We start from the raw sequence: 12560 nt of genomic DNA, 5'->3' as shown, positions 1-12560 counted from the left end.
GGGCAAGCTCTTCGCTGGGCCACCAGAGCCCGGCCCAGCCCAGCCCGAGGGCCCGTATCCCAGCCCCCGCCCTGGCCCGTACTCACATCTCCGTCATGGTCTCAGGCAGGTTGGCGGGGATGGCGGTGAGGCCTTTGCCACGACAATCCACAATGCCGTTGCTGCAGGTGCACATGGCCGGGCAGGAGCCGGAGGAGAGGGTGCAGGAAGGCACTCGGCCTGCCTCCCCTTGGCCTGAAGAAGCAGTGGGCTGTGACCCGGGGGTGTCCCGTGCCAGCACCTCCCACCCCAGATACGGCATCGCAGGTGGGGACAGGGCATATCGTGTTTCTCTGAAAGCGGGGAGGAGATCCAGAGATCACTGGGGACCACCATGTAACTGTGGGCGCCTCGCACATAGCACGTGCTTGCTAGATGTTTGTTGAACTTGAATCTGAACCTAACGGTGCTGCATAGAGTGCGATTCACACACTAGGAAATCCTGGCCCAAACTCTGAAGCTCCAGGTTCTAGTCCATGTCACTCAACACTTTTGAGCCTGAGTCTCCTCATTGGGCGCCAGAGACTGACAAGGACTATGTTTGTTGGGCACTCGCTCTGGGCCACACGCTGTGGGAAGGGTTATACGCACAGTATCTCATCTAACCCATGAGGGGCGTGAGGTTCTTGTGGCCATTTTACAGGTAAGAAAACTGAGTCCTTGATATTAATTAATTTGTGGAGAATCACACTGTTAATAGGTGATAAAAACCAGGATAAAACACAGTGATACAAGTTTTTTAATTGAAGTATAACATACAGGTGCACTGTCTCAGGTGTAAAGCTGGCTAAAGTTCTACTTATAGGCACACCCACAGAGCCGTCCCCAGACATAAGACATTTCTATCACCCAAGAGGCTCCCTCATGGCCCTTCTCCAAGGCAGCCGCTATTCTGAGATCTGTCGCCAAAGATGTGTTCTGCTGATCTGTGCACTTCATAGACATGAAATCAGACAGCAGGTCCTCTTGTGTCTGGCAGCTTCCGCTCAATACAGAAGCTCTGAGACTCGCCCACACTGTTGTGTATATCAGCGGCTTGTTGTCTGCCACTGCTCAGCAGCGTTCCATTGTACGGACAGCTCTTAATTAGTTTATCCATACCCTTGCTGGTAGACATGTGGGTTGTCTCCAACTCTGGGCTACTATGGAAAAAGGCTGTCTTGAATATTCTCAGACATGTTTTTTACAATGGGTGAGAACAGGAGATGATAGATGGGGCAGGAGGGGGAGATGGGAGGGAGCAGGAGGTGACAGGTGAGGACTGGAGATGTGGGCAGTCCACGGGGTGTGGATAAGGACAGTAGGTGATGAGCAGGAAGTGATGGGTGAAGAGAGGAGGTCACGGGTGGGCCAGATGTTAGCACATGGTCACAGGAGGTCATGGGAGGGAACAAGATGTAGGGAGGGGAGCAGAAGGCAGGTAATGGGCAGTCGAGAGCCCCAGCAGGGCGGCACCCACCTGAGCAGCTGAACTCACTCTTCTGGACCTCAGCCACATTGAGGCCACGCAGGCTAGCGGGGCCCGAGCACTGGGTGAAGAGCCCAATGGTTGGCCGCTGCCTCAGCCACTGTGAGAGCCAGGCCAGGTGGCAGTCGCAGAACAGGTGGTTGGAGTGCAGGCGGCTGCGGGGTGAGAGGGCAGCTCACAACCCACCCGCCTGGACAGTGGGAACCCCTACCAGGGAGCAGACACACGGCCCCAGCAGTCGGAGCGCAGGCCAACTGGGGGATGTCCTGAGGCAGCAGGACATTTCCGGCGGCCTCCCCTGCCCTCCCAGCTCGCTCGGGCAGCCGCTGGCCTGAGTGTGACCAGCAAATGATTCATCTTGCTGGGCTCACACAGACCCGCTGCCCGAGAGCACATAAGTCATTTTTTAAAATACAAAACCAAATCACTTGTTTTCCGAGGAAAAATCAAATACAAATGACATTCCACATCCTTCCATTTTAGGTCACTTCCCTCTGTCTTGGACTCTGACACCCCCACCCTGAGTGGATGGCCACAGAGAACGCAAAGAAGAAGAAGGAGCTCTTTCTCTCGGTTGTGCAAGCCTTCGGCCCCTTCCCCACCACCCCCGGCACCGGCCCCCCTTGGCGGCCGGGCTCCTGGCTGCCCCTGGGCTGACTCACAAGGTCCGCAGCTTGGGCATGTGGTTGAAGCTGGACACGGGGATGGTGCTGATGTTGTTGTTGTTCAGGGTCCTGATCAGGGGAAACCAGAGTCACTGGGTGTCTGTGCCATAGGCAGTTACACGGGAAGGGGGGCCGGGCATCTCTCGGAAAATCACTCAGACTCTCACACCCAGATCCACGGTCCACCTTCCAGGGGAGCCACGACTGGGCTGGATCCTGGAGAATGGGCCCACCAAAGAGCAAGAGACGCAGAGCTGCCCTCAGAGAAAGCCCCGAGCTGGGACAGTGGTGACAAGGCAGCTGCCACCGACTCCCAAGTTGGGACAGGGAGGTAGAGGAGGGAAAGGCTGCCCGCGGGCCTGAGCTGGTTGGGAGCTAAGTACAAACTTTGCCTGGGCCCCCTGTGTCACAAAGTCCTGGAAGACACAGACACTGCCCTGGGCTTCGTCGTGAGCAGGGTAAGCCTGGGTCACGCGCTGCAGGCACGACCCCACAAGCAGGTGTCCCCCCATCCTAGATGACGAGTCCAGGAGAGCAGAGAGTACGGCCTCTGCCCCGGACTTCACATGGTGTCCTGGGGCCTCCTGCCCCCTGCGCTGCTCCCAGCCCGACTCCAGCTGCCTGGGCCTAGCTCCCGCGTTCCCAGACTCTCCAGCCTCTGCTGCCCTTCCCGTGCTCCACTTACAGCACCTCCAGCCCCCGCAGAGCCCGGAAGGCCCCTTCCTCGATGCAGCTGATCTGGTTCTTGTCCAGCTGTCTGTGAAGCAAAACGCAGTTGTACAGGAAGGCACGTTGCCTGGAGCAGGGGCATCCGAACCCTTTGATCCCGCACTCCATTAGTTTAAAGCAAAGAGGCCTGGCCCCACGCATTTGTTCAGTATATATGTGCTGACCCAAATAGCAAACGCTAACAAAAGCTCATGTTCTTTCTTCTTTAGTTAAAACAATAAATATAAGTAAAAGTTACATTATATTCCTTCACCTAACTTTGCATATCCTCGGGGAGCAGGCACCTGTCCCCCCCACCCCACTTTGGAGACCACCCGGAGGGTGCTGGAGGCTGGGAAAGGAGACAGCTTCACCCAAGGGCAGCGGCAGCCAGAGCTCACACGTGGATTTCAGCCCAAGTGCCCACAGTGACTGACCAGAGGGGGCCCCCTGGAATGCTGCTTTTGGAATAAACTGACGCTGTGATTGGGGTCCCTTGGGAAAGAAGGCAGTGCTCGGTTGTCTACGACAGACATGGGGTCAGGGAGTGACAGGCATGCCGGGCATTTGCCATTCCTGCTGCAGTCAGAGCTCGGGGAGGACAGGAATAATTGTGAATAGTAGGAAGAAACCATTACATTTAAATAACACTTGACAAAGTGTATTTATTTCCTTGTCTCCTTTCAACTTCAGAACAAGCCCGTGAGGCAAATATGATTGTCCATTTTACAGAACAATATACTGAGGCTCAGTGAAGTTAACTGACTTGTAGCCACTTCTACAGTATGCACCTGGAAGAGAAGATTCACACCCAGCTCTCTCAATCTACCGAAGGGCAAGAGCATGCAGACTGTGCCATTTAAATGGACCATGAACCTCACCTAAGCACCCCCAGTCCATGACACTCCCTTCTACCCAGTCCCCAAAGGCTGCCTGTTTCCGTTGACCCCAGACTGTTCCAGAAGACCATGCTGGTACCAGCCATCTCAGAGTCCATACCAGCTCCTTGGCTGCCTGGACCACAGGGCTGGGGCAGATGCACAAGGATACTGCAAGGGGTGGCCCTCCAGCCCCTGTACCCTTCCCCCTCCCAGGCCTGAACTCACAAATTTTTGAGGTCTGTAGCTCCACGAAAAGCTTTTCTGGGGATGGCCTGGATTGTGTTCTCACTCAGGTCCCTGAGAGGATAAAGCCAGAGGGAGAAAAACACTGATCAGAAGAGATTTCTCTGGAGTGCCCTGATGAGTCAGGGAGGTCACGATGGCCAGATAGCACTCCAGCACCTGGGAGAGCGTCTGGCACACAAAGCCCTGCTCTGAGCATTTGCAGAAGGAAAGGGGAAAGGGGAAAGGGAAGGGAAGAGAAGGGAAGGGAAAGGAAAGAGGGAGGGAGGAAGGGAGGGAGGGAGGGAGGGAGGGAGGGAGGGAGGGAGGGAGCTAGCTGGAGAGAGGTACCCTGCCCTGGAGGGATCTTTCTCCCCAACTACTTCCTGTCTCTTCGCAGAGGGGGTTGCAGCTGGAGGGACGAGCCTGGGGCAGCCCCAACCCTGACTCTGCCAGACCCCGACCCTGCAAACAGACCCCCAGAGGTCAGCTCAGTCCCCAAGGCATCACCCAGGGCTGCAAAGGAGCAAGCAAAGGAGGGGCTTCTCAGTGAGCCCACAGCCACCCTGGGACCTGTGGTCAGCGCACCCACGACTCACTCTCTGGTTTCCTGGTAAGGAACGAGGGCTCAGGAGGAAGGCGCCACTGGTAACCCAGCCAGTAGGGGGCAGAATCAGGTCACAAAATGCAGGCTGGGCCTGGCTCCAGATCCTGTGCTCTCAGGCCTGCCGTCAGCAGAGCCACCTCCAAGAGCCTGAGCCCAGGCCGGAGTCTGCCTCATGCTGGCTGGGGGGCCGCAGGGCTGCACCCCTGCCCTACAGCGTGGATGTCAGGGGTCACCGAGGACGTCACCATCTCCCCCTTATTAATGTCCGATGGGAGGGAAGAGGAGCTGCAGGGACACCGTAAACCCCTGGCCTCTGCAAGCCCCTGACCAGCTTCCGGACACATCCTCTGGCTCTGTTGGCAGGTAGGGCCTCTGGCACCTGCCCACCAGCCTCTCCCTTCCTCTCTGAGCATCCTCACTAGACTTTCACAAATGCCCCTTTCCGGGGCAGCTTTTCCTTGCCACAGCGGTGGCTTCAACTGCCCCTGTGTCCCAAGCTTGTCCCCCAGGCCAGCACTGCCTAGCACGTCACATATGTGAACTCACTTGACCCTGGCACTAACCATGGGGCAAACACTATTACTGACCCCCTTTTCCAAAGGATAGAAGGGAGGCTCGGAGAAATTCAAGGGAGCCCAGCTTGTGAGTGGCAGCTCCAGAATCCGAGCCCAGGCAGCGAAGGTCCCAGAGCCCCCACTGCATGGCTGTGCTAGCAGCAGGAACAGAAGTGGGGGGATGGGTGTCCTCCCCTACGCTGCACAGGAGGGAACCGAGCTCCAAGAAGTGAAGCAATCTGCCCAAGGTTAAAGCAGGACAGGGAGCGGTGGTTTACAGGAGGGCCCTACATCACGTGTGCCCTCAGGGTCCATATGCTGGGCAGCCAGGGGCTGACTGCTTGACGTGGGCTCCAGCGCTGGGCAGTTCCACAGCCCCCAGCCCCTTCCAGACCAGGCCCGCAGCACTCTGACCATGTCCTTCCTTTCAGCCATTCACCCCTCAGGCCTTAGGGTTCACTGGCAGCCCCAAGAACATGGCCCACAGGGCCCCCCAGCACACAGTCCCTGCGCTGTCAGGGCCACCACCCCTCCATCTGGGTCCTCCTGCTGAGACAGTGGAACAGAAGCAGGAGCAGGCCCTGAGCTCAGAAAGGCCGTTCTGATCCTGGCGCCCCCGCCTGAGCCACAGTGTCCTCGTGTGCAAAGAGCAGATACAAGCCTGGCAAAGACTCTCCCCCAGCTCCCCCCAACCCTGTCCCCCTGCAGAGCCTGTGAGCTCCCTCCCCTGCAAACCCCAGCCTCTCCTGTCCCCCAGCCCCCTAACTGGCCTTAGGCTCCCGTGGTCTGAGGGCTCCATCACCATCAACACCTGTGCCCTCTTCTCTCTCTCCTCGAGGGAAAGCATCTCAAGCCTGTGACACAGACACTTCTCGCCTCCGAAACCGTCCCTTTTTCCATTACAGCTTGTGCCCTGCCTCGCTACAACTGGCTGTCTCTGTCCCTTAATGGAACAGCCACTTCGCCCCTTCCACCTCCCGGCAGGTGGCAGTGGGTTTCGGAAGCCGCTGGTGTCCACCTTCCTCTCCTTCCCGCACCCCACAGGCCACTCTCTTCCCTATGGTCTTGGATCTCAGCTGTCCATGCGCATCTCAGGCACCCCTGTTTGGTCTGTCCCTGTTCCCTGAGACACACCACACAGGCTGGTCTCAGAACTGCTCCCGGGGCCTGCACCCCACGCTCCCTGCCGTCCTGCTCCCCAGAGCCCCCACCCCGCATTACCTACCCATCTGCCCTCGGAGCCCCCACCCCACACTACCTGCGGTGCACCCCCAGTGCCCCCACCCTGCACAGCCTGCCGCCGAGCCGCTCTCCCCTTTCTCAGCAATTCCCAGCAGCCCCTCCACCTTGAGAGGCCAGGAGAGCTCTTGAGCCTTTACTTATCTGCTAAGCCTGTTGTCACCTCCTCCTTGCCTGGAGAGAGCCCTTGGTGGCTCTGTCCCCTGTCCAGTTCCCGTCATGCAGGTGATTACTACCGAGAGGGTACACCCGGTGCTGGCCTGGCCCTCCTGTCCCCCTGGTCTGTGACTTTGATCTCTCCCTCTTCTTAAGTACACGCTGGCACTAGGCAGGGCAATCTGACAGGTAAACTACTTACTGACTTGGGAGAAAGGGCTGTGCAGGCCACACAGGCAAACGAGAGACTGCTGGCTCGCAGGGGCTCACAGTCACACGGGTTCTCTCCTCACGCACTCTGGGAGAAGCCAGCCACTGTGTCAAGGACACTCAAGCAGCTCTCTGAAGAGACCCACATGGAGAGAACTGGTGGCCTCCTGCCAACGGCCAGCCCCGGCTTCCAGCAATGTCCGTCAGTCATCAAGCAAACAGATTCTCTAACCCCAGTCAAGCTTCCAGACTCCGTGTTGACGCGCCCCCCAGAATTCAGACACTGAAATCCTAATGCCCAGGGTGACAGTGTTGGGAAGCGGGGCCTTGGGGAGTGCTTAGGGCCTGAAGGTGGAGCCCCTGAATGGGATGAATGGCCTCCCAGGAGAGGTCTGAGATGAGAGGACACAGCAATGAGCCAGGAAGTGGGACCTCACCACACACTGGTCTGCCGGCACCACGACCCTGGACTTCCCAACCTCCAGAACGGTGAGAAACAAATACTGTTTGTTTATAAACTACTTAATTCATGATATTTCTATTATAGTAGCCCGAACCGACTAAGACACAGCCCCAGCCAACAGCTTGACTGTACTCTCAAGACCACCCAGCCACCTACAGAAACTATGAGACAATACATGTTTGTTGTTCTTTTCAGCCGCTGTGTTTCAAGGTGATTGGTTACACAATAGTCAATGTTGTAACCAAACAGGGCTGCTCTGGGGAAATGGTCCAAGAGAGGCTTGGGAGCCGTACTAGAGAGCGTGCTCTGATTCTGAGAGCCTCTGAGGAAGGCAGAGTCACGCTCGGACTTGATGTGAATGGGATGCTCATATGAAATGAAATATGTTCATAATGTGGCCCCATTGCTTTGCACCTTGGGCCTCAGTTTCCTCATTTGTCAAATGCACAGACTGAACCAGATGATCTCTTCCTCTCCCCTGCAACGCAGTCCCACCACATGCTGACTACTCCGAGACACAGCAAGCCACGGCAAGCCCCACTGCTCCCATAAGCAAGCTTGCTTCCTAGGGCATCTGAGATCTTAGGGGGAGATGAGGGACAAGGAGCCCGTCGCTGACAGCACACTTTCTGAGAGAGGCAGGATAAGAGAAGACAGACATAGCCATCCGCCTTCTCCTCCCCACAGGGAACCAGGGAGAACAAAGCAAGGACAGCAAGGGCAAGACAAGGCAGGGAGGGCAGGGGCCTGGAGACTTCTACAGAGTCAGGAACAGGAAGTGGGGACCTCCAACGGGACAGTCATCTTGGTCCCAGCTGGCAGTTCACCCTTCAGCCAAGCTTGGGAGGGAACTCTGGGCCAGCAACTCACATCCATTATTCTGTTTAATCCCCACCACCATCCTGCAAGGAAGGTTTTTTATTTGTATCGATTAGTTTATTGATTTAAAGCCAACCTTGTTCCAGAAAGGCTTTAAGGTGGCTTATAGGGATTTACAAAACAGCAAGAGAGCAAGAGTGAAAAGTGGGGCAAAGAGAAGAAAAATCAATGGCAGATACCAAGAACGAGGCATGATGTCCCCCACAAAACTGTCAGGTCTGGGGCCAAGCATGGGCTCTGGGGAAACTCATCCCTTAACAGGGTCCCCGTATACGTATAAATTTAAAAGGACCAGTTTCTCAGGAGGATAGCTGTTCAGGGTACTAAGATGAGACAAGAATTCTCCAAGGATCCTTATAAAAAATGACACTGTGGCCTAATCAATAATACTAGACCCTTATAATAAATGGGTTTCGAGTGTCTGGTTCTTATAATAGTATCACAGTATAGTTCAGGAAATGCAATTCTAGGTGGACTCACACCCGTAGCTCCGTGGGGAAGCAAGGGACAGAAATCGGCTGTGCGAAGGCAGGAGCCGGAATCGAGCCTGGCATCACCCAGGCATAGTAAGCTTTGCCTGTAGCAGAAAGCGCCAGCAACGTGTCTGCAGGAAGAAGCCTTTGCAGGCCAGAGAAGCTGTGAGGTTAGTTAGACCAGAGAGGCTTTTGATCCGATGGTCTTTCAGACATTGTTCAGGAGCACCAAAGCTTACAGAGGAAAGGTGCTGCCCCTAGGGCAGGCAGGAGAGGCGACACCATCCAGGAGGTGAGGGGCCAGGGGTGGGTGGGAGCCACCCGGGGCCGGCCCACAGGAGCCAGCCGCTCACATGGGTGAAATGAGGAAAGGGAGGGGAACTTAAGACCTGGAAGAAGCCAGCCTCTAGAGGAGAGGAAAGGGTGGGCCTCAGAAGCCTGAGAAAAAGGCAGTATGCTGGCGGCACAGGAGGCCCTGGGAAGAGCTAGAACTCTGGGAGGAGAGGAGCCGGGTTCGAAGCCTGCTGCTACCATTTATCAGCCAGGCCCCTGGAAGGTGTGCACCTGAGGGCCTCAGTATCCCTGCTTGAAAACTGGAGATAAAAACACCTACCACACAGGTGTGGAGAAGAGGAGTTCTTGTGTTTGAACTTCTGTCCTAGGACCTCCATGGCAATATTTAAGAGACCGGCTTCTGGCCCTCCTCAAACACCTCAGGCCCATCCCTTTCTAAGGGTCTGACTGTTGTCCCCAGTATGCTCACTAGGGGGTACCAGAAGCCTGCCCTGGGCTCTGAAGCCTTCTCTGCCACCGCACCAACCCAAACGAAGCTCTTCTCTTTTTTTGTTTTGCCCCAGTTGACCTCCTATCTGGTCAACAATTGTCTTGTCCTCCCCAAACGTCTTTGAGGTGATGTTTCTCACCTCCATTTTCCCCAGGCTGGCATGCAATCCCAAAAGGCACCACCTACATCTTGCATTTCTGCTCTATCCTCATCCCATGGTGACCTTGTCGCAGATCCTGAAGTGAGCATGGCCTGGGGTTGGTCAGGGCAGAATGCGATACACTGAGACAGGGAGGGTGCTGGAGTGAGGGAGACAAACCAAGCTGGGAGCTGCTGGTGGCCTAACCCTGGCCAGGGGGCAGCAGAGGGTGCAGTGCCATGGGACAGATAGGGGTACAGAAGGAAGTCCCAGGCAGAACAGTGCAAGGCAGATTAGAGACCACGGACACAGCAGTCAGACAAGGGACAGACTGGGGAGATAAATACAGGCCTGGGGCCAGATTCTAAGGGTGAGGATGACGTCTTGGACTTTGACAAGCTCCCAAGGGATACAGGTGCTGCTGGTCTAAGAAGCACACACTGAGAGGCCAGGGTGTAGAGGAGAAAGCCCACAGCAGAGTGTCATAGTAGAGATGGGTTCAATAAGCCCTGGCTTACTCACTTAAATCATGTGGTCTTGGGCAAGTCACTTAAATTCTCTGGCCTCAGTTTTTTCACCTGCAAAATGGGGTGGGAATGAGAAGTGGCACCTACTTCGCAGGATTTGATGTGACAGGTGCTGTGGGTTCTAATCCCTGCCTATTACTCCACTTATGCTGTCATTCCTTCAATTCCTCAAATCCATCCTGCCACAGGACCTTTGCACTTGCTATTCCCTCTGCTAGAATATCTTCCTCTACTCTTCACCCAGTAGACTCCTATTCATCCTTCACATCTCAGACTACAAGACACTTCCCCTGACTGCCCCCTCAGCTTCAGACTCCTAAGACCCCATGCTTTTCCTTCCTAGCACTAATCCAAGTATATAATGAAATATTAGTATACTGAATGTAATTAACACTGATTTTTGGTTAATATCCATCTCGCACTCCAGAACATCATATCTCTCTTCCTCTTTTTTGCCCCAGACCATAATCTCTTAAGAGTACTGTCTCGTTTGCTCCCCTATAGTACCCTGGACCTAGCACACTGCAGGGGCTCAGTAATTTTGAACTGAACTGAACTAATGTGGATTCCCATCATGACAGCTCTCATCCCTCTGCATTTTCCTGACCAAAACAAGGGGGTAAGACAGGTGGTGCAGCTGAGAGGGGAAGCAAGGGGCTTGGAGCTGGACAGTCTGGTTTTGTATCATCATCTTTGCGAGAGACCAAGCCTCCTCCCTTGGGCACTGAGGGCACTTAACCTCCTCGGCCTAACGGGGCAGCCACAGACCCAGCAGGAGCTCTGAAAGGGATGGGCCCTGGAGAAGCACTTGTCGCTCTTGTTTTATCATCAACCCTGCCCTTCCCTTCACACATCCTCATGGAACCTTTGTGACTAAACAGCCTTGGGTAGTTCTGAGGTGGTGCCTGGAACATGAGCAGGGAGGTGTGGGCAGCATTGGAGGAAGGTGACTCTCCTGGGGCCCCATAAGATAGAGAGGGAGCTCTCTAAGACCACACCCGGGGTGGGGAGCTCCAGTTGAGTCCTGAGGCCAAGATCCTCATGGTCTGAACCCCACCACCCAAAATCAAGGGCCCTGAGAGGCAAGCTGCTGCCAATTGCAGCATCCCCTAGGTCGGCGAACACCCCCAGAGACCCCAGCCCGGCCCCTTTCTGTGAAGAGAAGGGGGCAGCCAGGCCCACACCCTGACTTGGGCACTATCCCAGGGGGCCCCCTCCTCTTGCATACTCTGCCAGTCCCTCCAGCTTCTGCCAGGGCTGGGGAAGCAGGGCCTGGGAAGCCGAGGTCGGGACCCCATGTTCTTGCTGCTAATCCCCCTTCACGCTCTAACCAGATTGGGCCCTGCTGGCAGACTGGCCTCTGAGGGGATCAGCAGGGGGCCCAGCCAGGGACTGCTGGGCACCAGCCAAGGCCAGACTCAGCCCTGGGTTCCCGCTGCCAGCTTGCCAACCTCACTGCAGAGCTCGGGGCCTACTCTGTCTGCCTCTCAAGCCACAAGGAAGCTCTGGGCAGACTGGCCCGTCCCCTTGCCACTGTAGCCTGACTGGTGACCCGAAGCCCACCCAATAAGGGGCCTAGTGGGGAGGGAATCAGGGCGTCCGAGTGTTTCAGGTCACCTCACCCAGTCTTCCTTGTTGGTGGACTGTCAGGTAAAGACTCGGGCCCAGGAACGGACAAAGCCGGCCATGTACCCCTTGCGGGGACTCACACAAGTTTCCTAACCCCTGCAGGCTCCTCGGCTGTGAAGTGGGAACCATGGTGGGCTTGTGGGGCTTCACTGAGGCCACGTGCAGGGCTCTCAGCAGGCCCGGTGCTGTCAGCTGCCATGGCATGCACTTGAGAATTGTCTTTATGGGGCCCTGTAGGGAGGGGGGGGGGGTCGAGTTTGGAAAATCCTGGACTAGGAATCAAGAGGCTGGGACTTGAGGCCAGTTCTGCCACCAGCCCCTTTGGCAACCTGGGGCGAGACCTGCAGTCAGTTCCCAGCCCCTCAGTCTCCCCTTCCAACAACAGGGCCCTCCCAGCCAGGTCGGTGTGTGGCGGTCCGGCCTGGGGTGTGGGCTGGATCCCCCTGCTGCTGCTAGTGAGCTCCCCCGCCTCCCCATCCCACCACGGTGGCTCAGCGCCCACGCCTCTGGCACCTGGGCCAGCGATAGCGGAGCCCCCGGGAGCCTGTTAGAAGAATGGACTTCCCGGCCCCACCTGCTGCATCGGGATCTGCTCATGGATCTCAGGTACTCCCAGGGGATGCAAATTGTGTTTCTCAGAGCTGATCTTGATGTGAATAAATGTGTTTGTCTCCAGAAGTCAAGTTTGAATAGGAGGAAAGAGGACAGGACAGAAGTGACCAGGGAGTAATGCCAAAGGGGCACACTGGGGAGGTGAAGGCGGAACTAGTTTCCTCTGGCCTCAGCCAAGTGCCCCTGCTGTTGTCAAAACAAAGGAAAGACCGAGGGAGCTGCCTTTGCCTCCTCCTTGTGGCCTGACTGCCCTCCTAAGTGGCCAGTTCCCCTTGCTAATCCTTGTGTGCCTCCTGACCCCCTTT

At 56.1% G+C, this 12560-nt stretch overlaps 1 protein-coding gene across 1 annotated transcript in view; it reads right to left on the bottom strand.

Annotated features, from left to right (window-relative positions):
* SLIT1 (slit guidance ligand 1) overlaps nucleotides 1-12560 on the bottom strand; it is a 161640-nt gene that overhangs the window by 47682 nt on the left and 101398 nt on the right. The window contains exons 5-9 of the mRNA XM_057308774.1: nucleotides 3987-4058; nucleotides 2858-2929; nucleotides 2170-2241; nucleotides 1499-1662; nucleotides 87-234 (exon numbers count right to left, since the gene is read on the bottom strand). Coding sequence (XP_057164757.1) covers nucleotides 87-234; nucleotides 1499-1662; nucleotides 2170-2241; nucleotides 2858-2929; nucleotides 3987-4058 — 528 coding nt within the window. The remainder of the gene's footprint in view (nucleotides 1-86; nucleotides 235-1498; nucleotides 1663-2169; nucleotides 2242-2857; nucleotides 2930-3986; nucleotides 4059-12560) is intronic.

The sequence above is a fragment of the Ursus arctos genome, unplaced genomic scaffold (genome assembly GCF_023065955.2).
Source record: "Ursus arctos isolate Adak ecotype North America unplaced genomic scaffold, UrsArc2.0 scaffold_7, whole genome shotgun sequence".
In the NCBI taxonomy this organism is placed as follows: domain Eukaryota; kingdom Metazoa; phylum Chordata; class Mammalia; order Carnivora; family Ursidae; genus Ursus; species Ursus arctos.
The sequence above is the reverse complement of the archived record's forward strand: the minus strand, read 5'-3'. Positions and strand labels throughout refer to the sequence as shown.